Consider the following 24,085-nt stretch of genomic DNA (forward strand, 5'->3'; position numbering starts at 1 on the left):
CATCTGTCTCAGGCACAGGGTTCGTGGCAGGTCTCCCCTGCATTGCTGGGGTGCTGGACCCCACAGGATGCGGCCACTGTCCTTCCCCCCACCTCTGCTCCAGTAGGAACCATGCCTGGCACAGGAGCTGCCCTGCCAGGGTCCGGGCAGGGAGTCCAGCTACCCCCGGTCAGAGCAGCAACAGGGGCCTTTCCTCTGCACCAAAATACATGTGGGGATTGCCGAGACCTGAAGGAAATGTGCTATAAAGCGTGTGAATAGCAAAAACTACTAAAAAACCAGAGGAATCCACCCCGTGAGGACTTGCAGGATGGTAGCTGGGTCGTGCAGCCGGAGCTCCCTGGGCTCCCCGCCTGGTCCCAGATTTTCCCTGCTGCTGTCTTCCTCCCTTCCCTCTCCACCACCTGCCCGTGGGGCTGGCAGGGCCTCTCAGGACAGAAACACCTCAGCCTCCCTTGTGCCTTCTCCCTCATCCCTGCAACACACCTCACTGTTTGGCTGTGACCCGCAGACATGGATGCTTGGAGCAACCCTGCTGTGCAGGGCTGGAAGGGGTTAACAAGCTAACGAGCCCCATCTCGCTGCTATTTATACCCAGGAGGCTCTTCTCCACCCCCCCTCACCCCACACCCTCTCTCCCTTCACCCTCCCCACCGCTCCTGCTGCCTGGAAACTCGGGCTCGCAGGTTCCCTTGCAGGCCGCACAAGCCGGGTAATTACCCTCCCCGGAGCTGGAACGAGCTGTGCCGCTGCAGACCGGCCCTAACGAGAGGAAGAGGAGTCACTGCTGCTGGCGACATGGGGAAGGCTGGGCAGAAAACCCCTCTCCAAACCTCCCCAGGAGAAGCAGCCCAGCTGCTGAGGGGCTTTGCTAGCCCCTTCCTTGCTCCCTGCAGCGAGGTGGGGTCCCTCTGTCTCCCCGGGGAATGCCGCACTGCAGCGGTCATCCTGGAGGAACCAGCCTGTGGTTTGCACCGTGCCTGGAGGAGAGGCTTGCGTGGAAAGTCGTGCGTGTGCGGTCGAGGGCAGGAACGGGTCTGCAGGATCCTGCAGCACATCCATGGCACTGGGTGATGCGTTAGGGAGAGCCGCGGTTTCCCTTGCAGGGATGTCCTGCTTTCTCGGGAGAACTTTGGCTACACCCGGCCCTGGAATTTTAACTCCAGGTACCCATTGTCTTCTGACTCCCAGTCCCAAAGCCGTGTCCTGCTCCTGCCTTGGCTCGTGGCACTGAGCTGGAGTGGTTTGGCCGGCACAGCTCTTTCTGACTATGGTCGGTAACAGATACTTGCAGCATCGGGCTATATTTAGAGTGGCTTTTCCTTCTTATACCTTCTTGGCTCCTGGCAGCCACAGGCGTTGGGACTTCCCCAAGCAGGGAATGTATCCGGACCATCTGCTTATAGTTACACCGGCCCTATCCGTACCGAACTCGCCTAATCCTCCTTTGAACACCTTGGCTTCTGCAGGATCCCAGGCACAAAACCCCCAATCCCTCTCGGGCAAGATGAAATGGGAGAAAATGTGTTTCTTCCAGAAGAGGAAGGCAGAAAAGCTGGGATTATATGTTGGAGAAAAACAGAGCAGATGCTGGTGTCGTAGTGCAGGGGATGTCTATGGAGACTAGCAATGGGGAAGGATAACCAGGGAATAAGATGGGAAAATTGTGTCAATAGACAAGACTGCAAGAGAGACCAAGAGGAGAGATGCCACCTGGTTCAGCAGAGCTCCGCTGCCCCTTGTCCCAGGCAGGGTGAGGCGATGCCGCTGGCAGCTCGCTCTTAGCAGCGGCTGGATCTGCCCACAGAGCTTGGAGGGAGGGGTAGGACCAGCAAAGCGGCGTTTGCTGGCCTGGGAGATAAGAGCGATGCAGAACAGCGTCTGCACTTAGGTTGGGGCTTGTTATCTCCTCCAGCTCAGACTTGAGTCTAGAGGATGTTTCCATACAGGGCTCAGCTGATTTAGCTGTGGTAAAGTGGGCGAGGAGCAAAAATTCCCCCAAAATCATTCAGCTGAATGTTTAGTTTTTCTCCCGGGTTTCCAAAGATCTCAAAGATGTTGAAAGTTGTATTGGGCTGAAACCAGGTGAGCAGAGAGGAAGGGTTAAATATGTACAGCCTCAAGAAGATCAGAAAAAAAATGTGACGTGGGGGCCAGAGGATGCTGGACCAGTCTTTATTTGCACATCCTACCTGTTCCTGTGCCTGTCCCCTCGCTGCACATCTGCCTGCTAAGCTGTGAGCAGAACCCGGCTGCAGGGTGGCAGGTTTGCTGCCCTCGGGCTGTACTTGGCAAGGCGTACCCGAGTGGGGAGGGTGCCCCTCGGTGTGACGAGTGGGGTGAGATGCCAGCCCCACTGGAGGAGCTGAGGAGAGCATTTCCTCCAAAGCAAACTCATCCCATGGTGATTCCTGGATATCCCCAACCTGAAACCTCCCAAGGAGAAAAGGAAGGTCACGAGCAGAAAATAAAAAAAGCCCCGTCAGTGCCCGGGCTGGCAGCCCAGCGCCCTGGCTGAGCTCTCCCTGTGCCCGGGCACCTCTCCTGATGGGGCAGAGGGCTGGGCTGGGGGCACCCGTGCCTGCAGCCTGCCCAGCACCCAAGATAGCCCAGCAGCTGCCCGGGACCTTGGCCAGACACCAGCCCCGGGCAGTCCCTGATTTGGATGTGACCTTCGAGCCTTGCACTACTGCCTGAGGCTGGGGCCACGGCTGGGGTCCCCTGTTGAGCAGAGACACCCCCCCCACCCAGTCAGCAGCAATAGCAGAGGAGGAGGGAGGAGGAATAGCCCCGCTTGGCCCTTCCCCAGCTCCTGCTTATGCCCAAGGGGGAGCAAAGGCGTTCCCCGGGAGCAGGGTGGGATCCAGGCGTACCCCATAACCCTTCTGTCTCTGCCGCAGTGAGGCTCCACGACAGCATCTCTGAAGAGGGCCATCACTACCTGATATTTGACCTGTGAGTAATGGTTAAATGCATCTCTTAATCCACCGGCAGCTGCATGCTTCCACCCTGGGGTGACATGCCCTGCACCCCCGCAGGTGATCCCCCCCCCCCAACCTCCACCTCACCCAAGCCTTTCTTGGGCAGGATTTAAACCAAGCTTGGGTCCCCCAAGCCAGGCAGAGGGCAGGTCCCTACCCTGCACCTCCGCGGCTCCCCCTGTGCAGGGTGCAGTGGTATTTCAGGGGGGTTTGCCAGGGCTGAGCGTGCTGTAAATCAATCCAGCTCCTTTGCGTGCCGTGCTGAGATGGCCGAGCGTGACTTCCCCTGTTTTCTCGCAGGGTCACTGGCGGGGAGCTGTTTGAGGACATTGTGGCCAGGGAGTACTACAGCGAAGCAGATGCAAGGTGAGCACGGACACACGCCGGGCCGTGGAGGAGACAGCAGTTGGACCCTTCTCCCACGAGCTGCTCCCTCCCAGGGTCCAACATGTCTGGCTTTCTGCAGCATAAGCTCCTTCTGTGCTGGGAGGTGTTTTACAGCCACTCTGCAGCACGTACTCATAAACCAGATGTGTAGTGAAAAAAAAAAAAAAAAGCTCTTTTTAACTCGCTCGGCTCCTGTGCCAAGAAATATGTGTGTTATCGCAGGGCTGGTCTCCCCCTCAAACCAGGCAGCTGCCAGCCTTCGCTCGCGGCATCCTCCTTCCCCGGGCCGATGGCACAGCCCACGCCTGACCTCCCTGTAAAGGAGCAAGGCATCGGGGGTCTCCATGCAGGGGACAGCGAGGGTCCCCAGGCTGGCAGGGAGGAAGCCCAGCATCAGACTGGTGCCCCAGCCAGGAGCATGATAGCACAGACATGGGGCAGCCCTCACCCTTTCCCCTTGCAGCTGTATTACAGTCATTTGCAAGCGTTTCTCTGGCATTTACCGCTTGAAAGCACTAAGGAGGAGCAGTCAAGACGGGCTGGGTGGGAGGATGTGCTAGAGCTCTGCTCCCTCCCACGCTCCCACTGGCATTTTCCAGGTACCCTGTTGTGGAGGCAGTGGGCCGGGTACCGTTTCAGCCACCCTTTTGGTCCTTGCAGCTCGGCCAGGGGACAGCATTAGTCTCATTTTATTGAAGGGATGTGATTTGGCCCTCTCCAGTCTCCAGATAGCACTGTACCTCTTGGCTTTGCCCCTGTGCGTAAGCTCCGTGCTACCTCTGTCTGCATGGAAATATCCCTTATTTCTAGGCAGAAAGTAATCTCATTTAACAGGCTGCTCGCACTGAATCCACTTACAACCCATCCACCTATTAGTGACATACAAATCAAATAAAATACATGTAAATAAAGACCTTCTGCCTTGTACACAGCTGGTTTGGAGCAGAAGTGATCATCGCCTCAGTCTTTTTCCCTTCCTTTTTCACGCATGCAGCAGAGCTGGGGTTTAATGAACTAGATATAAAGCGGACAGACACAGTGAGAGCCACCCGCGTTAGAGGAGGCCAGGGAAATGGGGCCAAAGAGAAGCTTAGCTCTACGTCTGAGGAGCACATCTGTTCTGCCTGAGTCTGGAGACCAAATCTGGGCTGGCATCACAACTCTACCGCTGGTCTCCAGCTTCCCCCCATCCCCAGGGTTGCTTTTCTGGGGACCCCATGGGCTCCACCATAGCCCCCGTGCTCCTGCTCGCCATGGCTGGGTGTCCAGGAGCTCTGGTGGGGTCTTGCTGGGTTATAGCTGCTCTCCACGGGTGTGTGGCTTTTGGTGGAGGGGGATGCTGAGCTGTGCTGCAGGGCTGCTGGTGGGAAGCAGGATGGGGAGAGAGGCAGGAGGGGTGAAATGCAGCCAGGTAGAAGTGTCTAAGTAAACTCTGCCTTGCTGGACACTTCTGTGAGTTTTCTCATCTCTCCCACAGCCACTGCATCCAGCAGATCCTGGAGGCCGTCCTGCACTGCCACCAGATGGGGGTTGTCCACCGGGACCTGAAGGTAGGAACTGCAGGGGAAGAGCCTGTGGGAGGATGTGAGGACCCCATCTGCGATGCAAAACCCTGTGGAGCAATGCCCAGGGTCCTCCAGGGCAGCTGAAACACAGCGGGGAGGAACACCATGTAGGGCTTCTGGAAAGCCGCAGAGCAAAGATCAGCTCTGGGGTGAAACAGCATGAGGGAGAGTGGGTGGGGAGGTCCTTGTAGTCCGTGGTCCTCTAAAGATCCATGGATATGGCAACACACAGCAGGATGAACTGGTTGGGTAGCACATTCAAAGCCCTGACCTTCCTCTGCCCCAGGACAGCAGAGCCCCTGGGGGGGTTTGCTCCTCTCCAACCCCTGTCTCCTCCTGCAGCCTGAGAACCTGCTGCTGGCATCCAAGCTGAAGGGTGCCGCCGTCAAGCTGGCTGACTTCGGCCTTGCCATCGAGGTGGAGGGGGACCAGCAAGCATGGTTTGGTGAGTAGGACTGGCCCAAGGTGGGGCATCTTCCAGCCCTCGTTGGTGTGTTTGGTCATGGGGGGCTCCAGGAGGGTCACACATCCCCAGGACCTGAACCCTGGGCTATGGCAGCACCCCAGCAGCACCAGCCTAGGAGGCATGGTGGATGAGCAGGAGTTGGATGGCTCCGGCTGTGCCCCTGGAAACACCCGGTATTGATCCAGGACACAGGCAAACAGCTCCACGGGGACTCGGTGGGTCACCGAGATGTCCTGGTGAGCTGCACGAGTTGGTGGCAGGGGCAGACCCAGGGAAGGAAAGCCTTGTCCAAGTGCTAGAGGTGCACACCAGAGCACACCAGCCTTCTGCACCATCCTGGGGTTTGGCTGCTGTCGCTGGCTGTTGCTGTTTGCTCTGCTCTTGGGAGCTGCAGAGATTTCTGGAGGGAGGGTGCTCGTCCCACCGGCTCTGTGTGTGCCAGGGGTCTCAGCTCTCACAGTGGCTGGCTGGGCCCCAGGCAATCTGTGCGGGGATGGGGGCTGCCTGCCGGCAGTGCGTGACGAGCTGTCTGTCCCAGGTTTCGCTGGCACCCCAGGATACCTCTCCCCTGAGGTGCTCCGGAAGGACCCCTATGGCAAAGCCGTGGACCTGTGGGCTTGCGGTAAGTCAGACCAGGGCTGAAATGCCGGGAGCAGGCTGGGCTGGGCTGCGCAGGATGAGGCAGGCTGTTGATCCAGCCTGTCCTGAGCTGCTGTTGCTAGAGACATCTCGGGGAGGTCAGGGAGGAGGATTTACCCGAGAGGTGGCACATTACCCTGGACTGTCCCTAGAGCAGCACCCTCTTTCCCAGTGCAGTGGCCCCCTTCTCTGAAGGATCAGCCTCCTTGCTATGCACCCAAAACCCCCAGGCAGGGGACATGCTGTCTCTTTTGCCCTGTGGTGCCCTTGGAGTCAGGCAATGCCTCCGTGCAGCTGCAGCCACAGGGGAGCCTTCTTCACCCGCGATGGGGACGAGGCATCGCCCAGCGCTGCCAGGGCACCCGGCTTGAGGCTGTGCATGGTGGCTGCCAGAGCCACGTGTCTGAATTAGCCACGTATCTCCCCAGCCGCTGAGCATGTCGGCGTGGGGCTAGACCCACCAGCAAGTCTTTTGCTTTTTAATCAGCGAGCAAATCCTCCCGTTTCCCTAATTTCTCAATTTCTCTGCCTGAGTTGGGCCAGTCCCCAGGTTGGGTCTGCTCACACCTCCAGCAATGAACTCTCTCCCACTGATCCCACATGTCTTTTCCCTCTCCCGGGCAGGCGTCATCCTCTACATCCTGCTGGTCGGGTACCCGCCCTTTTGGGATGAAGACCAGCACCGACTCTACCAGCAGATCAAGGCTGGGGCTTATGATGTGAGTGGGTTTGTCTTGATCTCCCCTTTCATGGTTTCCCCTCTTTCCTGCTGTCCCCACATTGCAGTCTGCTGCTCCAGAAGAGCAACCAGGACAAATTCACACAGATGGAAGTGGGTTTCTTTGCTCTGGTCACAGAGGATTGGCCAAGCTGCCATGCTCAGGTGCACACACTGGCGCGTTTCAGGTCCACTTTGCAGGACAGATAGGTCTTATCCTGGGCTTTGCACCTTTCTTCCTCCACCCCTGCTCTCCAGTTTTCCAGCTGGCAGCTCTTTCCACTTGCTACTGTCTCTCCAACCTGTCCCATGGGCAGGAGAAAAGGGTTGCAGGAGAACCAACTCAAGCACAAAGGGGCTTCTGCTCCTTCCATTGTTCCCTGCCATCTCTCACCCTGGCTCCTTTGCTTTGGCAGTTCCCGTCCCCTGAGTGGGACACGGTCACTCCTGAAGCGAAAGATCTCATCAACAAGATGTTGACCATAAACCCGTCTAAGCGCATCACGGCAGCGGAGGCTCTGAAGCACCCCTGGATATCGGTGAGTTTGGTGGCACTGACCAGTTGGGGTTGAAGATGTAGAGATGTGGGTGTTCGCAAGGGGGGAACATCTCACTGGGGAGCACATGTTATCAAACATGCTGTCCAGCTCTTTTCTCCATCCTGGGAAGATGCTTTCCTGGCATGGTTCCTCCCAGTGCTCTCGGAGCAGCCTTTTCCCTGAGGCTTTACAGCAGAGAAAAGCCCGGAGTGTGAATGCAAACAGCATGTCCTAGGGGAGCTGGTGATGGGAGGGACACACATGTTCCCAGCCCTGGTGGGGACAGACTGGTTTCTTGGTGTCATGCTGTGCTGGGGGGGCTTTTCCTCAGTGGTGGTGGGACCATGCTCATGTTGAGCCATCCACACACCCCAGCAGCAATCCCCCCGCCCCTTGCTGCACCCTGCTGCTCCGGCTGCCGGTGCTCACTGTGAATCAGCTCCTAAAGGCAGGAGTCATCCACGTTCTTAGCTAAACATGGCTGGTCACTCAAGGGGTTAACTCAGGGGGCAGCCAGCTCTCCCTGCAACCTCCCCCCACCCCCCCACCTGAGTAGATCCTGCTGACTCCAGAGCTGTGATCTCCTGCTGCCTATTAAAGTTTTATCTGCTGCTGCTGCAGGCAGCTCCGGCCCGCGCCTCGGCCACGGGAGACCTCACACATGTGTGTCCATGTGAGAACAGGGCCGGGGGACCCCCTTCCCCCTCGGCACCTGCTCTGAGCCAGGTCTCTCTCCTCCCAGCACCGTGCCACCGTGGCGTCATGCATGCACAGGCAGGAGACAGTGGACTGTCTGAAGAAGTTCAATGCCCGGAGGAAGCTGAAGGTAACTCTCGTAGTCTCCAAGGTGGCTGCAAAATGCATGATAAGGTTATTTGGGAGTTTGTTCCCCGAATGGGAAAGGACAGGGTGGTGTCTCTGGATCAGTGGTATGGGGGTGATGGACATTTGGGGATGCCTGTTATGAAGAAGGGAAAAGAGGCCAAGTGGAGTGGTAGCTGCATCTGGCTGGGGTTCCCCTGTGCTTAGAGGAAGGCCATGGTGAAGGAAAGCACTGGGTCACACAGCTGCCCTGGACACTGGGGCGAGGACTTTCCCACTGGAGTCAGTGTAAAGAAAGCTCCTCTTTGGGTCAGGACGTGGATTGGAAAGGCACAGTGAGACCCCTTTGCCTGACGACCAAGCCACTTTGCAGCTAAGGAGCAAAGTCATCCATAGACAGGCAAAAATCTCAGGCTCACCCGCACCAGCAGCCCCACAGGCTTTCCCTTCTCAGATGCTGCTTTGTGCCGCAGCATGTACCCCCTCTGAAATCACCATCTCCCCAGGCTTCACCGTTGAGCTGGAGCACCTCCCTGAAGCACCCATCTCCCAGGTGCTGCTCAGCCCCAGCCACCAGCACGGCACTGGGAAACGGGCTCTGGAAATCGCAATGCTTCCTCCAGAGCCGGAGACGCAGAACGGGACGGCGCTGATCTGTGCCGCAGTCAGACCCATCAGTGCTCCAGGCCTGAACGCGATGTGGCACAGAGCAGTACAGCTGCAGGCTACTAACAAGATTAGCAAGAAAAGAAACTGGCTATAAACTATTATTACTCTTCAGCTAGACAAGTAATCAAATTAGTTCAGGCATACACTTCAAAATAGTAATCCATTACTGTAAGCAATTAGTCCAAAGTAATCTCATTATACGCTGAGCAACTAGTTAGTGGAGTCAGCTGGAAAAGGGGAAGCATTTTTACGAATGTTATTTTGTGGTGGTGATCTTTGCGTGGCTCCCATGAAAAATCCCTGCCCCACTGCTCTTAGCTGGCATGGCTTTAATTGCAATTAAATCTGGTTCCGCTCCTGGTCGCTCCCCTCGCTGCCAGCTGCTGGCCCTGGTCAGTGGAGTCATGCTACAACTAGGGCAGGGTAGAACAAGACCGAAACGCGCCCTGGAGATATTTAATATCCTTTTAATCTTGGAGGGAAAGCAGTTTCGGAGAATGCAACCCTACGCCCTGGCGCTGGGGATACCGAGTCGGGTACTGAGGGTTGCTTTTGATGACAGGAGCAGAATATCAGCCCGTGGGCCGGTTTCCTTCCACCGAGGTGGCCGGGGGACAGGTGATGAGCAGGGCTTTCCTCCCCCAGGGCTGGGGGGAGCAGCAGGGGTGTGGGGGGCCGGGGCCCAGCACGCTCTTTCCTTCTGCCTTCTGTGTCTTTCAGGGAGCCATCCTCACCACCATGCTGGCCACCAGGAACTTCTCTGGTAGGTGCTGTCTCTGGGGCTCATCTCCTTGTCTTACAGCGTGCCCAGGGCAAACGCGTAGGGTCTCTGGAGAGCCGGCTTTGCCTCGGGTGTCACAGGGCGGGGGGGGGGCTGAGGTTGCAGCCTGGTGCCTCTGGGGGTGCGTGGCACTGGGTTGTGGTCCAGGCCAGGTCACCTGGTACCTCCGAGCTGGCTGCTGGCTTAGGATGCAAGAGAAAAGGTGTGTGGCTGAGGTCCCCAGAGGTTTAGGTTTTTGGGGTTTGTATGCATCCACCCATCTGTTTTTTACTGGGGTGGGGATGTGGGTGCTGGGGGCAGCCAGGGCTCAAGGCAGCTGGTTTTGTGTCCTCCTGGAGATGTTTGTGGCTCAGGGAGAGCATCCTCTGCACTGGGAAAGTGTTGCAAAGGTCCCCGGGTGCCACAGCAGCCAGATGGCATCAGGGTCCCTTGGGTCTCTCCCTGGGCAGGAGTGCGCTGATCCTGCAGGGCCCCTCACTCTCCTCCTGCCTTCCTACATCCTGAGGGCTGCATGGGAACGGGGACAGAGCACGGCAGCCCAACCTGTGCGCTGGGAGAGGTCTCAGTGCAGCCACAACCTCCTCCCTGTCCCAGTGCCCCTGCCAAGAGCTGTCCCCTCTGGGGACACCCTGCTGCCTCAGAGCAAGCTGTGCAGCTGGGATTGCACAGGCGGGGATCAGCGGGTCCCGGAGATTCCCAGGCACGGCACCAGGAGGGAGCCAGGTGACTGCGGAGCTCGTCCTCTCGCTGTCACCTCCAGCCCTCCCCAGCACTGGGGGTGGCCCCGGCAGAGGTGCTGCAGCAGCAGGACGAGCCAGCCAAGCCTGACACGCCGGCTGAGCAGGCTGGGGGCAGCTGTTTGGTGTTAGATGGGTGTTTTGGGGTGCTTCGCCAAGGTGCCCCAGGACTCAGGTGTAGCAGGGAGCAGATGGGGGCTGCTGGCCCGGCCAGGTGCCGGGGGAGAGGGCCATGGCCGGGGTTGGTATCTGCATTTGTCGTGGGGGGATCGTGCTGACACATTTAGTATTTGTGGGCAGCATGCGGCGGCTGGAGGAGTCCAACAGCTGGGGGGATCCGGTGTCAGGCCCTGCGCCAGGAGACGCGGTGGACATGAAGCATCAAAGGGCAGGAAATTCAAAAGCATCTCTCGTAGCACTGCCCGTCCCACGCACAGCCCAGGGGCTCGCCAGTCCCCCCTGCCCGGGTGCACGGTGGGACTGGCGGGCAATGGGGTCACACGTGGGGCTGAGCCCCACCGATCCCACCCTGCTCCGGGGGTGCAGTGGGAGCGGGGTGGCTTGCGCAGCCCGGGGGGCTGGGGCAGTGCCGGCAGCAGTAGGTGGGCACCAGGGAAGGCGTCTGCTTTTCATCATTGTCAAAATGTGGGCTGCAGCTGTCGGGCCGGCGGGCCGGCAGCACATGATCCCAGCAGCATGGGGCTAAAATTAGAGGGCGGCAGGCGGGCAGCCCATTCCACTGCGCTGTGCTGTGTTCGGTCACCTGCACCCCCCAGCCGGAGCCCGCCTGCCGCCGGACAGCCCCGCCAGCCCCCTCCAAGCCACCCTGAGGGCTCGGTGTGACGTTAGGAGACGGGTCATGCCCCTGGCCGAGAGCTGCCGGGGCAGGATGGGACGGTGCCGGCGAGGTCGCCCCTGAGCTCCCGGGGGTTGCACCGGGCGGTTGCTGGAGAGAGGACAAAATCCACCGGCCAGTCCTGCAGGGTCTTGCCGCTCTGCTGCCCGGCACCATGCTGCTGATCCTCGGTCTCCTGGTCTTGGTGCCCTGCCTGGCTCTCCTAACCTCCTTCCTCCTCTCTCCAGGAGGCAAAAGCGGTGGCAACAAGAAGAATGACGGCGTGAAGGTAAGCCCCCTCCCCACCACCCTCTCCCGCCTGCCCCTCCGCTGCTGGGGTGGTAGTGGGGGTCTCTGTGCCGGTGGTCCCCATGCCACCCTGTGCTTTAAAGGGCAGCTGTTGGCCTGGCTGTCCCGGTGCATCCCTGTGCCACCGGCTCAGTTCCTGCCAGGACAGGCAGCACGGAGGAGGCTTTGCAGCCTGGCAAGCGAGGGGGGCAGGCTGGTGCTGGAGGGGAGCGTGGGGGGACTTCGCTGCTGTTTCATTGACTGCAAAACACACTCACCCCTTGCTGTCCCCAGGGAGGGGGAGAGGCTGGACCAGGAGAGGGGACAGGGGGAGGCAGCTTTGCAGCCCGGAGCCACGGCTTCAGCCTGGCAGCAGCTGTCTGGGGAGATGGGCGGCTGCATCTCCTGCTCATGCCAGCACGCGTCCCACTGCCAGGGGGTCTGTGGCTTGCCTCCCAGCTCTTGTCCCATCCCATCCCCAAAGGCTGGTGGGCTGCAGGGTGGCACATGGGTGCCTTTAACCCTCTTGGAAGCACTGCTAGCCCCCTGTGCCCAGTGCAGACAGAGCAAACGAATTTGGTGATGCTTGACAGAGCAAATGGTTTGACCATGCTCTAAAAACGAGCCAGTGCTTAGTGGATCTTGTTTCTTGGGCTGCAGAGCCCTCAGGTTCGCCTGGCCCTCCGTGGTGGGGCCACAGCTCTTCTCCAGGACAAGGTGGTTCCTAGAGGCAGCAAAACCCTGCTGCCGAGCAGCTGCTTCTGCTGATATGGAGATGTGGTGGTTGGCGAGCTCTGTCATGCTCCTGCAGGAAGGAAGGGCCCATGTGAGGGGGTTTTTTTCTCTCCTTACCTGCTCTCTTCATGAACACAAGTGGTCACTCAGCAGGAAAGAGCTGGCACAACGACATCCCCCATCGCAGGGCAGGGGTGCAAGATGTCAGGCAGAGTTTTGGGAGCTTGGCTACAGCACGGCCACTGTTCTTCCTCTGGCCCTTTCGTAGGGACCCAGCTGTTGGGCTGTGAGGGGCGCAGGGTTTTGGAAGAGCAGAACCCTCAGCTGGCTTTTTCCCTCCTCAGTCCAAACGGTCAGTGGAGCCAGTGGTCTGGGGATGGCTTGTCTTTCTCCCATTCCTTCCAGACCCAGCGGCTGGGACAGGCCAAGCCTGCAAGGTTTGAGACCATGCACAACCCTCCAAACCTGGGCTCAGCTCCACAACAGACCGTTCTGGCCATGCAGCATTATTCTGCAACATGAAGCTGATGGCCTGCATTGCTATGAGAGGACGTTGCTTTGGGCCGTGGTGTCAGGATATCACGTGGCTTCCAGGACAGGATTGCTAGTTTTGGACAACAGTGCTGGCATGGATGAGACAGGTCCCACGGGAGTCACAGTAACCCATCTGCCAGCCACTGCTGGCCTGTCCTCTGCTGCTCTGAGGTCCCAGCTGCTTCTGGGAGTCACCTGAGAAGTGACACCACAGGTAGAGCTGACTTTGTGTGGGTTGATAGAGCACAGGTTGGAGCAATCAGGACATGTGTTTTTAAGCTGTAAAAGGGGAGACTGGCGGATGGAGAGGCTTCATCAGGCAGGATCCTGAAGCTAATTTTCCAGCAGAAAGGGGCAGCCTTGAATTTCATCTCTAGTATCACAGAGATGGTGTGGTGATAGAAGATCATTTGTCAGCCCAACTTGCTAATGATGGTCTTCAAATTAGCTTTGAGGGCAGATTGTATCCTGGGAAGAGGGGCACTTGCTGCCACAGCAAAATAGCTAGTTTGGGTAAACAGCCTTCTGGCCCATCACTGAAACTCAGAAAGGAGAGTCTGGTTTCAGAGCGGGATCAGAGAGGCCGGTTTGTATTCCCAGTCCTCAGCCCCTCAATGGTGAGCGGGGAGCAGTGAGTGAGGCTTCATCCTGAGTGCAGTCTACCACCCAACACTCAGCTCAAGAGGTACAAGCTTTGGAAAATGAGTTTGCTTTTTTATTGCCCCCTTTGCAACAATTGGAGGTGGGACAGCCTGGATAGATGACCAGGAAGGTAGAGGAGGAGAAGACAAAGTAGAGGAAGGCTCATTCCCAACAAGTTGCTTGTGTTGGCCACCTTCAGCATTACCATTCCCACCTCTCATTCCCAGGCTCAGCCTGGGGACACTTGGAGCGTAACCCCCCTCACAGGGGCACAGGGAGGCTGGGTGCTCTGGGCAAAGCTTTAATGGCCCACCATGGGCAGCTGGCAGATGCCAGGGCATTGCTGGGCGGTGTTCATTTCTTTCCATCCTGCTGGAAAAGAGAGGTAGGAACCTGGAAACCTGCCTTGGGCGGGTGGGAAGGTGGGAAGGGAAGGGAAGGGTCCTGCCTGCTCAGAGCAGGGCTGTAAGTCAGGCCACGTGGCGTGGTTCAGTGTCAGAAGAGTTGGGTCCCCATTTGGAGAAACTTGCTGGACTGACTGTCCCCATGAGAGCAGGCAGGTCCCAGGCAGCCACCCCTGCCGTTCCTGCCCAAAGCTATGCAGGTGGGCAGCAGGTAGCTGGTGCTGCCCTCCAGCCTGCCCACACAGCCCTCCAGCACCAGGATGGTGCCAGCCCAGGCTCAGAGGGCTCAAAACTCACCGTCCCGAGGAAGATCCTCCCCTTCTAAAAGCATTTACGGGACCAAAAATCCCCCTTGACCCCTGCTCTGGGGTCTGTGGGAGGTCTTCTGGTCCCAGCAGCTATGATACCTTCACTGCACTGTGTAGTGTCACATCTTGTCACGTTGTAAACTAATGAAATCACTGCCCCGTGTCACATCCTGTCCCGTCCTAAATTAATGAGCTCACTGCCCCGTGTTGCATCCTGTTACTGTATGTCCAGACTCGACGCGGTCACTGCTTTGTGTTGCATTCTGTTGCGTCTGAAATTTCTGCAGTTTACTGCCCCGTGTCATGTCCTTGGGTAGCAGAAGCTGTCAGCCCTTCCTGAGACAGCCCAGCTCTGGCAGCTCCATTTCCCATGAGGTTCCTTCTGAAATACCACAGCTTGCTCTGCCCTTTAGGACATCTGTTGTTTCGGTGAAGGAGGGGCGAGGATTAACGTAGGACCTAGCGAGGGAGAGGAGAGCTGCGTTGGCAGAGGGGGAATCTCAGTGACGATGCTGGTGGGAGCCATGTAGGATGTGAAAGGAGCAATGAGGGGGAATGGATATCAGCAGTTTTTACGCTGCATTCCACCCATGCACCCTAACGGGTTGCTCCATGGACTTTTCCAAGGGATTTGCACAGTGTGTGCTGCTTTTCCCTCTGCAGGGAAGGGCGTGAGGCCAGTGTGCGTGTCCCTCTGTCTCCTGGCTAGATTAAAGGTGGAGACAGAGAGCAGAGCACAGCAAGGAAGGAGAGTCCAGAAGTAGTTTGGGACAGCAAGCAGAAACACGGCTATGGGGTCATCCAACCCAAAAGCCTTAAAGTGTAGTGGTCAAGGATGGAGATAAATATGTGCATGCGTAAGGTCTTCTCTTTGGAGGACACTTGTCCTGATTTGGAGCTGTGCTCAGGACAGCTTCCCACACGGTGTGTCTGCCTTATGGGGTGAGTAGCAATAGCCAGCTTAGTACTGATCTAGGTCCAAAGATTACTGAGTGTCTCCACACGAGTCAGCAGCATGAGCAGATGCACCCAGAACAGCTCCAGAGTCTGTAAACATCAGTACGGCATTCACACCGGGCACAGGGCTGTACAGGTGGTGGAGCTGCCTTAGCTTTTCAGCGTCCCACTCCTGTTCCTGTGAGCGTGGTGGGTCACAAAGCCACCAGAGCGGTCATCACCTTGTAGGGGACTCCCTTTTGGACTAGCCAGGTCCTTGGGATGAGCAGCACCAGAGGTTGTGGCAGGTCAGGAGAGAAAGGTGCCAGCAGGAATGTGGGGAGGGAGCTGGCATGGCACCACCAGGACTGCAGCCAGCAGCACGTCCCTACAGGAGCACCAGGTTGCCCCGCCGCGCCTTTCATTTGCCCCTTCATGAGGACCACGAAGGGCAGCTCAGGAGCTGCTGCCTCTCACATGCCGCTCTCTGCCTTTCTCACTCTGTGTCTCTTCCTGTTCCATCTCTTCTCCTTGTTTTTCCAGAAAAGAAAGTCCAGTTCCAGCGTTCAGTTAATGGTGAGTGTCCTTCGTCTTCCTCAATGCCGATATTGCTGGGCCTCTCCACATGTTCCAGCTTCCCCCATTTTTGGAAGTTACCTCGGGGTAGGGAAGAAGGGACACCGGGGTTGGAGGGAACATCCTCAAAGCCGTATCACCCACAAACCCCATTAACAGGGTTGGTGCAGGCACTTGCTGGCCACCAGCTGGTGGGAAGCCAGCCCTGGTTCTTGCTGATGGGTTCTCATGCCGTTTCTCCCAGTTCTCCTGACTCAGGTCTGCAGGCTGCATCGGTCCAAGGAGCCTTGGAGAAACACCTTCCATGCCTCTGCGGGGACTGTATGGTCATGGGACACCTTGCCAACCTACATCGGGGTATTATGGGTAATACATAAGCAAGGCTCTGCTGGGAAGAGCTAGCAGAGCCATTGCTCTAGCTCCGCTAGCAGAGTTGCCTTGATGGGGCTCCTGGAGAGAGACGGGGGGTCAGTACCCCCCTCCCCCCCAAATCTGTGTAGTGCTCAGCTGTTTCTTGAAAGAGCTGTGTCTCAGCCTTCGGTGGTCCATGTGGGTCTTGGAAGCACTCTGTTTTATTGTACATTTCTCTCCCTACTCTGCGGTCAGTGTGGTCTCTCTCACTCCTGCACAGTCCCCTCTTTCTCATCCCAGCTCCTCCTCGCTGTTTAATTTGTACATCTCTCTCTTTATCGTACAGTCAACATGGTGTCTTCCACCCCTGCACAGCCCCTCTCCCTGCCCCTCCTGCAACACTCCTAGGATCCCACCAAACCCCCCTGGACCTGCCCCCGTCTCTGTCTCCACAGGCGTCGGTAGGAAAGGCAGCGCCGTTCCTACGAGACCCTCCACAGCCCAGCTCTTGTGCCCTTGGCTACAAGGCATGGAGGTCAGGGAGGGCTCTGCCAACGCTGCCCTAGAGCTGTGGTTGAGGACAGGTTGGACCTGCTGGTGTTTTCCTTGGTTTCTGTCCGTTGGCACAGTCAAGCGCTGTGGGGTCGGACTCGGGGGGCTGTCGAACACACGAGCTCCATCTGGCACAGGGAGAAGACCCCTCTCACCGCCCCATCTCTTTTCTGTTCTTTGCTCAGGAATCGTCGGAGAGCACCAACACCACCATCGAGGATGAAGACACCAAAGGTACTGGCGGGGGCACCTGGGAGGGCAGGCAAGCTGTTTTAGAGAGGTGCCCTGGGGTCGTTAGTCTGGCCACCCCTAATGAGATATTGGCTATGGTGAAACCCACCACCGTCAAGCTGCCTCGGGGCCCTGCAGAAGTTGCTTTAACTCCATAGGTGGTTTCACTGCTGGGTTGCTGCCATGAGCAGCTGGGGCACTGCTGGTGAGGAGGGGGGGCTCCCCAAACCAGGGATGTTCCCTGAAAGCAGGCATGGAAAAGGCAGAAATCTGCAGGGATAGCAGCCCGGCCGTCAGCTCCTCCAAAATAAATGGCCCTTTGGGAAAAGCCTCCAGGGGAAATCCCTGCCTCCCTCCCTCCCACCTGCCAGAGCCAGCTTTCTAAGAATAACTCAGGGAATAATTTATCACTGCTAATTTGTAAAGTCTCTCGATGAAGTGATCTCAGCACAAAGCAAGATGGACTTTGGCCTGATGTGAGAGTTAATGGGACACTTGTCGTCCTGGGGAAGGGCTCCCTGAGAGCAGATGTGGAGGCGGGCGGTGCTTGGGAAGTGATGAGGGTTCCTTTCCTTTCTGAACCACTCTTAGGAGTGTGCTCCCTCTCCTTCCATTAGCCACAGTAAAAAAAAAAAAAAAAAAAAAAAAAAAGCCAGGCATGATGCCGATTTGCATTTGAAGCAAAGCCTTGTTAATAAGCCCAGGGTTACCTCTGACAGCTCCTCCTGCATCCCTGGGAGCCAAACCTGCTCTGGCTGGCCCCTGCTCCGAGTTCACGAGGTAGAAAGTCCTGACTTGGCAAGGCTCTGCAGCCAAAACCAGCCTGTGCCACCTTTTTGGGCCAAGGACAGCTCACCGCTCAGTGTTTAACCCTTTTGCTCTTTAGGAAAATACAGAGGTTTTCAGTTTTGCGCTGACTGTGGAAGTCTTTCCTCTCTGGGGATGGAGAGCCCTTCCCCACATCTCTCTCCCAAGTCTCTCTCCTGTTTTTCCCCTGGACAGTTTCCAATGGCCCCCAACATCCCACCATCTGTTTCGAATAAGAAAAAGATACCTCACTGATATAGCAATGCCAGCACTTTTGGTTTGTTTTCTCCTTTTATTTTCTTTTTCTTTTTTAAACCAACAGTACGGAAGCAAGAAATCATTAAAGTCACAGAGCAGTTGATTGAAGCAATAAGCAATGGCGACTTTGAGTCCTACACGTGAGTGTGCCCAGCGTGGATTTGGGGGGGGGGGGGGTTCAGCCTCCTGGAGCGGGTGCCCTGAGTGTGACAACACAGCCCTGTAGCTTTTACTGCTGCCCAGGGCACAGTGACCGGGTTGATGTGGTAGTGGGGCATGGAGACCATCCAAGAGAAGCAGGGGACATAATTTTCCAAACCTGGCGCTTCTCTCACGCTAAGTGACCACATCTCTGTGGTCTCATTATTGTGGATGAGCCTGTTTTCTGGTTTGCAGAAAGATGAATCACTGTAAATGTGATTTATGGTGGAAAAAGGAACATTGCATCCATGGTATCCATTATATCCAGATTGCTGCAGGCTGCTTGGAAGCATAACTGCTTTCTACTCGCTGAGCTGATGCTTTTCGGAGTACGCTTCTTCTGTGTCCAAGGCCTATTTAATTAGCGATTTCTGAGCGAGTGCAGGTCTTCATCCTTGCCTCAGAGAATCGCAGCAGGGATATTTTGATACAGAGCAGAGAATATGAGTTTTTTTCCCCTGCTGTTTTTCTTACAAAGAAAACGGCAGTGTTTTGGGAGGTTTAACTGGAGATGGTGAATGAGGGAGAATTCACCCTGCCTCGCTGGGGTCCTGGCTGCAGTCAGTGGGCTGGAGGAGAGGTGGGGTGGGCTTCATGCAGAGTGCAGGGACGGGGTCAGGCTTCTGCTTGAATTGCTCACTGGTGCAGAGACTCCTTGGTCTCAGGCAGAGGAGGAGTCATCCCGAGCACGAGCCATTTGGGTTTTGCAGGCTCTCACACCAGCAGCAGTGAGATAACCTCTCCCTTTTCTCTCCCCTGCTCGCCTCCCCAGGAAGATGTGTGACCCTGGGATGACTGCCTTCGAGCCTGAGGCTCTTGGCAACCTCGTGGAAGGCCTGGATTTCCACCGATTCTACTTTGAAAACCGTAAGCAGCCCCCTTGCCTCCCGAGGGAGCCTTCCCACCTCCCATGGGCCCAGCTGTGTCTTGACCTCCATCAGTTTGGTGGAGAGAGGAGGGTAAGGGTGGCTTTGGGAGCATCTCTGGCTGATCTGGAAGATCCCAGCAGGAGGTGAATCAAGCCTGTTGTTCGACTGGGAACAGGCTGTATGCAGAGTTGTTTGGTTAGCTGCTTTCTGGGTGGACCCATCCTGAACCCACCTGTGCAGCATTTACTCAGCCCCTCCAAGCAGAGAGCTTAACCCAAGCATCTCCCCCTCCCACATTGCTGCCACCCTGGGCCAGAGCCACCCAAACTGCTTCCCCTGCCTAAAGCTGCCTGCACCTGTCCCCTCTCCAGTGTGGTCCCGGAACAGCAAGCCTGTGCACACAACGATCCTGAACCCCCACATCCACCTGATGGGAGACGAGTCCGCCTGCATCGCCTACATCCGCATCACGCAGTACGTGGACGCGGGAGGGATCCCCCGCACCGCCCAGTCCGAGGAGACCCGCATCTGGCACCGCCGGGATGGCAAATGGCAAATCGTCCACTTCCACAGATCCGGCGCGCCTTCCGTCCTACCGCAGTAAGCCCTGTGAGGCTCTGGGGATGGGGCATGGCGGGCAGGAGGGGACGGTGCGGGCTCCTTGCAGCATTGAGGCTGCAAAGGGGGTCGGATCCTGCCTCGAGGATCCACGGTGGGGAGGAGATGGCCGATCGCGGTGAGATGGCGATGGGGAGAGGGATGCTCTGCCGAGGGGATGGTCAAAGCAAAGTCCTTCTCTTCCCGCTTTGTGTTTTGCAGCTGAAGCGCGGTCCTGCCCATGTCGGGTTTGTCACTGACTGACTACCAAGGGGAGACCCCCTCCGACATCTTCACCTACGGGACTTTGGCTGTTGGCTCTGCTGCTTGGTTCCCGCTGGAATAACCCCTCGCTTCTCACCGCACACACGCAATGGCCCCGCCGGTGCCGCGCAAGCATCCCACCAAACCCCACAACCCTGCCGGGGCCGTGACGCTGAGCCTCCTTCCTCCGCATGAACCAAGAAAAGAGAAACCATGAACCTAAACCTGAGCATCTGGCCAGTGAGATGACGCATGCCAGAGTGAAGGCCCCCCTCTTCGGCTGCATGGCGTTGGTGGGACCCCCCACTACCTGGTACATCTCCTGAATTGGGCTCGGACTCATCATCCGCCTCCATCCCCACCTCTGCTGGGAGCCCCTGAGGAAGAGGAGGGCAGGGGGGCAGTTTTGAGCCATTCTGCGCTGCACCCTCCCTGTGCGCCGGTGGATTTTGCTTTGCTGCTATTGAGGTCCCCATCTGCCACCATGGCTCCTGCCTGCTCCCGACCTGAGCTCCCGCTTCCCAGCAGCCTCAGCGGGGGAACCGCCATTTAAACCATTTGCAAAGTCCATTTTCCACGCGTCCCTGGGCAAGGAGGGCAGTGTTTGGATGGGTGAGTAAAGGCTATCCGTTTATTTTCCCTTCCCAGGATCGTAGGCTAGCTCCTTCCCAGGAGAGCAAGTAGATTTGCGCCCTGGCTCCAGGCAGCTGCTGTGCCGAGAGGGATGCTCTCCCTCCTTCCTCCCTTCTCCCCTCGGAGCAGGGACTGGTGAAGCTGGGAGAGGAGGATAAAGGGGACTGCTTCCCAGCACCGTGTTGGCACAGCCGGGAGCCGGGGCTCTCCCAGCCATGCCATGGTGGTGGCATCGCTCCTGCACCCTCCTCCACACCCACTGCCCAGCCTGGATCCTTTACCCCACCAAGCACCCACCCCTGCCCCTCGCATGCAGCACCCGGCACTCCCCCCGCGCCCGGCTTCCAGGCTGGGATGGGTGCAGCCAAGCTGGCCACCGATTTGGGGTGCAAACCTCCATCACCCACACGACTCCTTCCAGCGATGACAAGGAATGCAAGCTTTATAAAGTAACAAAACTCTGCAGAATCTGATCGTGCTTCGAAGAAAACAAGCCTTTAGCTGTCTTCTACTTTGAGCGCATGCCTTTTTATAGGGAAAAGAAAACAACCTACCGTGTATTTCGTAACTTGATTTTGAGTATTTGCTGAAATGGATCTTTATGTAATAACTAGAAACATTCAACTGTTTAGGGCAGGGAGGGTGGGGGGATTTTCGGGGGTTGCTGTTTTTCGTTGCGTTTACATTTGGAGAGGGGCTGTGCTGCCACGATGCTCGTACCAGGGGTCCCGCGGCTGCCAAGCCCCCACCTCACGCCGCGGCAGCTTGTCCCATCCCGCAGCACCGGCCGGACAAAGGCACCCGCCTCCCCGGAGCACCCACCTCCAGGGGCACCCCCCTCCCTGGGACACCTTCCTGCACCCTGCAGGGCAAACCCAGGTGGTGGCTCTTGGGGAGCCACCGGGATGTGGCTTTCAGGACAGAAGACATGGCCGGAAAGGGGAATTTTGGTCTCACCTCTTTGCCGTCAGGTGGAGGTCTGAGGGTGGGTATTTTTCTGGTAATTCTTCCCTTTCTTGTTCGCTTTTTTCTGACTGGAACCTCTTTGCTCATTGATGTGAAACTCCTGCAGCGCTGCTGCCCTGGGGGACTTTCTAGCTGCACTCTCTTCCTCTGCATGGCGTTTAACTTTCTAGACGGTGCGTGTGTTGAAAAACAAAGAAATGAACAAAAACCCGCTTGTTTTGGACATAAAAAAAAAAGGAAAAAAAAAAAAAAAGGAAATGTTTTCTCCATGTAAATTCTGAGCGTGTATTTTGCCTTTTCTGTGGTTTTGAATGCTTTGCTCTCTGTTGAGGCAGGGATGGCTGCTGCCCGAAACACAGCCACATCCTTGCAGACTGCAAAAATATTTTCCCACTGGATGGAGGGGCAAAAGCCCAAACCGTTGGGGCACGAACAGGCCCTGAGAGATGTTTCAGTGTGTCACGCTGTGCCAGCGGTGCAATAGTTGCTTGCTGGCAATGTGTGTAGGAGATGCCTTTTTGGGGGACAAATCACATAGGTTCTCCACGGATGCAAATGTGCGTCCCCATTCCCTTGGTGGACCTGTGCTGTTCGACCGTGGAGCCACCTTGGCTTGCAAGAGATGGCCCCAAAGCAGGGAAATCCATGCAGGGAGAGGATTAGCTTTTAAAGTAGAGTTTGGGTGTTTTTACAGATCTGTTTTTTTTCCTGTAGTCACGTAGTGCTGAAGTTTTTTTTCATTGTTAAAGGAAGGACTCAGCTCTTTCACAGTTCTCTCTCTCCTTCTCCAGTGCTGGCTCTGAAGCCATCCATAGTGAGTGTCTCATCCACCTCCTGATGCCCAGGAGGGTGTCAGGAATATTTCTGGGGATTGGTATGAGATGGATGAGGAAGGAGGAGGTCGCAGCAGGGCTCTGCACGGAGGCTGTAGCACAAATGTGATTTCAGCCAGGTTTCGGAGCTGGTGAAAGCTGTGGACCTCGGGTGGGCTGTGAGGGTGAAGCTGCTCCAGCAGCAGCTGCTGGAGAAAGGTCTGGGACAGGGAGTGCGGTGGGGTTTGCCGGGGATGATGGATGAGGTGCTGGGGTGGATACAATCTCTTTTCACTGGGAGCCCACTTTGGGCAGTCGCTGCTAGGGAGGAACATCTTGGTTTCCAGGGAGGCTTTGAGCTGTTTTCTTGGAGGTGGTTTCTCCTTTTTGAGGCTTACCTACTGTCATCTCTCCAGGGACAGGTTCCTCTGGAGGCAGCTGGATGTCCTTGCAACACCTAAGATGCTCCTGATCCTTTCCAAGGGAAGCAGAGTCTGGGGTTTCAACTCCTTCCTAGTCTTCCAGTCAAGCTGAAGCCTGACCAAGGAAGACCCAACTTCCCAACCTGCCCACGTTGGCAGCATTAAGCACCTGCACTTTAGGGGTCTGTTCTGCCTGGCTTCTCTTCCCCACCTTGCCCTGCTTCTCCAAAGCAGGTTCCTGTATCCCCAGAGCATCTCTGAGCAAGCACTGATAAACCACCACTCTTTCTTTTAGTAGCCATGGTGAACAGCTTCTGTCTCTGTCTTCCTTCACATTTCCTGATTTCTTCTAAACTTCCAGAAAAATTAAAAAAAAAAAAATTAAAAAAAATCATCAACTTCCATCATCCTTCTTTGGCTCACAGGGCCAGGGACACTGCCCTCACACCTGTACTTTTAAGCTGTTGTCATCGCCCTAACAATCTCACCATGGTTCTGGGGATGACAAGGTCCAGGGCATGTTCCTAATAAGCAATAGGGACGAGGCCACCTTGTTGGGATGGAGTTCACCCCCCACGGACCTCCTGTCCCCATCAGGCTGTGGCACGTTTCATTTCCTAGTACAGACACAGCCCGACCCACCTGGTTGCCTGGCTGTTGGCATCAAACCAAACTCAGAAGTCCTCCAAACTGATCATCTCTTCCACCTTTCACAGACCACAGAGGATAGCTGAGTGAAGCACTTGATGCAGTGGTCTCAGGCTCCCAGTTCCGCAGGTGGGCTTGGGAATTGCTTGTTTTCCCTTCCTGGTGGCCAGGGTCCAAGTCCAGCTGCAACATCATCATTTCTCAGGTCTTGCTGGTGTGGCCACTCTGGAAGAAGAAGAGGCCACTCCTGGGTCTCTGCTCTTTGCTGGAGAAGTGGGTGTTCCTCTTCTTACCCTGGCCAGGCACAGCCAGGAGAGCTGTCTTTTCCCTCCTCAAGTAAATGCCCCATCTGCCAGGCACTGAACCCCCATCTGACCCCAAACCTGCCTCCCCCTACTTTGCTCTCCATGACTTGATGGCCCCATGGAGCCCCAGAGGATGGAGCAGGCGGCAGCAGCAGCAGCCATCTGCCCCCACTTTGAGCTCACGGTCTGCTCTGCAGCCCATGGCAGGATCGCTGGGAAGAACCAGCAAAGAGCAAGGCCGTGTTTGAGAGGGCAGCCACGTAGCCCCATGGACCAAGAGCTGTCTGTCAGCAGAAGATCCCATAACCATCTCCTCTGATCATCCCAGGAGCTCAGCTAACCCTTTTTCCCCACCACAAGTCACGTTTCATGGTGTACACTGCTCTCTTGGTGCAACCACCATCTTCCTGACAGCCGGGTAGAAACCTCGCTGTTACCCATTTCCAAAGGTGCAGGTCTCAGCTCATCCTTACCAGACAGGGAAACCCAGATGTGAACAGGCTGTGGGAACATCAGAGGAGAGGCTGGTGGCCCCTCTGCCAGCCATCCCCCAAAGGCCATGCACCCAGCTCCCTGCCCCTCCAGCTGAATGTCCTTCCCACCCGCA

The 24,085-nt window shown here is 56.8% G+C and overlaps 2 protein-coding genes across 4 annotated transcripts in view; both read left to right on the forward strand.

Moving 5' to 3' along the window:
* Positions 1-22,917, forward strand: part of CAMK2A (calcium/calmodulin dependent protein kinase II alpha) — a 34,587-nt gene extending 11,670 nt beyond the window's left edge. The window contains exons 4-19 of one of the 3 annotated variants that reach the window (XM_075767011.1): positions 2,901-2,955; positions 3,282-3,347; positions 4,846-4,918; positions 5,276-5,378; positions 5,938-6,021; positions 6,663-6,757; positions 7,173-7,295; positions 8,038-8,121; positions 9,507-9,549; positions 11,388-11,428; positions 15,530-15,562; positions 16,651-16,699; positions 17,826-17,901; positions 18,735-18,829; positions 19,203-19,440; positions 19,651-22,917. In XM_075767011.1, coding sequence (XP_075623126.1) covers positions 2,901-2,955; positions 3,282-3,347; positions 4,846-4,918; positions 5,276-5,378; positions 5,938-6,021; positions 6,663-6,757; positions 7,173-7,295; positions 8,038-8,121; positions 9,507-9,549; positions 11,388-11,428; positions 15,530-15,562; positions 16,651-16,699; positions 17,826-17,901; positions 18,735-18,829; positions 19,203-19,435 — 1,253 coding nt within the window. In that variant the 3' untranslated portion in view covers positions 19,436-19,440; positions 19,651-22,917. The remainder of the gene's footprint in view (positions 1-2,900; positions 2,956-3,281; positions 3,348-4,845; positions 4,919-5,275; positions 5,379-5,937; positions 6,022-6,662; positions 6,758-7,172; positions 7,296-8,037; positions 8,122-9,506; positions 9,550-11,387; positions 11,429-15,529; positions 15,563-16,650; positions 16,700-17,825; positions 17,902-18,734; positions 18,830-19,202; positions 19,441-19,650) is intronic. The other 2 variants (XM_075767010.1, XM_075767009.1) reach the window with 2 other exon arrangements.
* Positions 1-24,085, forward strand: part of ARSI (arylsulfatase family member I) — a 99,364-nt gene that overhangs the window by 22,279 nt on the left and 53,000 nt on the right. The window lies entirely within an intron of this gene.

The sequence above is a fragment of the Balearica regulorum genome, chromosome 14 (genome assembly GCF_011004875.1).
Source record: "Balearica regulorum gibbericeps isolate bBalReg1 chromosome 14, bBalReg1.pri, whole genome shotgun sequence".
NCBI classification, from domain to species: Eukaryota; Metazoa; Chordata; class Aves; order Gruiformes; family Gruidae; genus Balearica; species Balearica regulorum.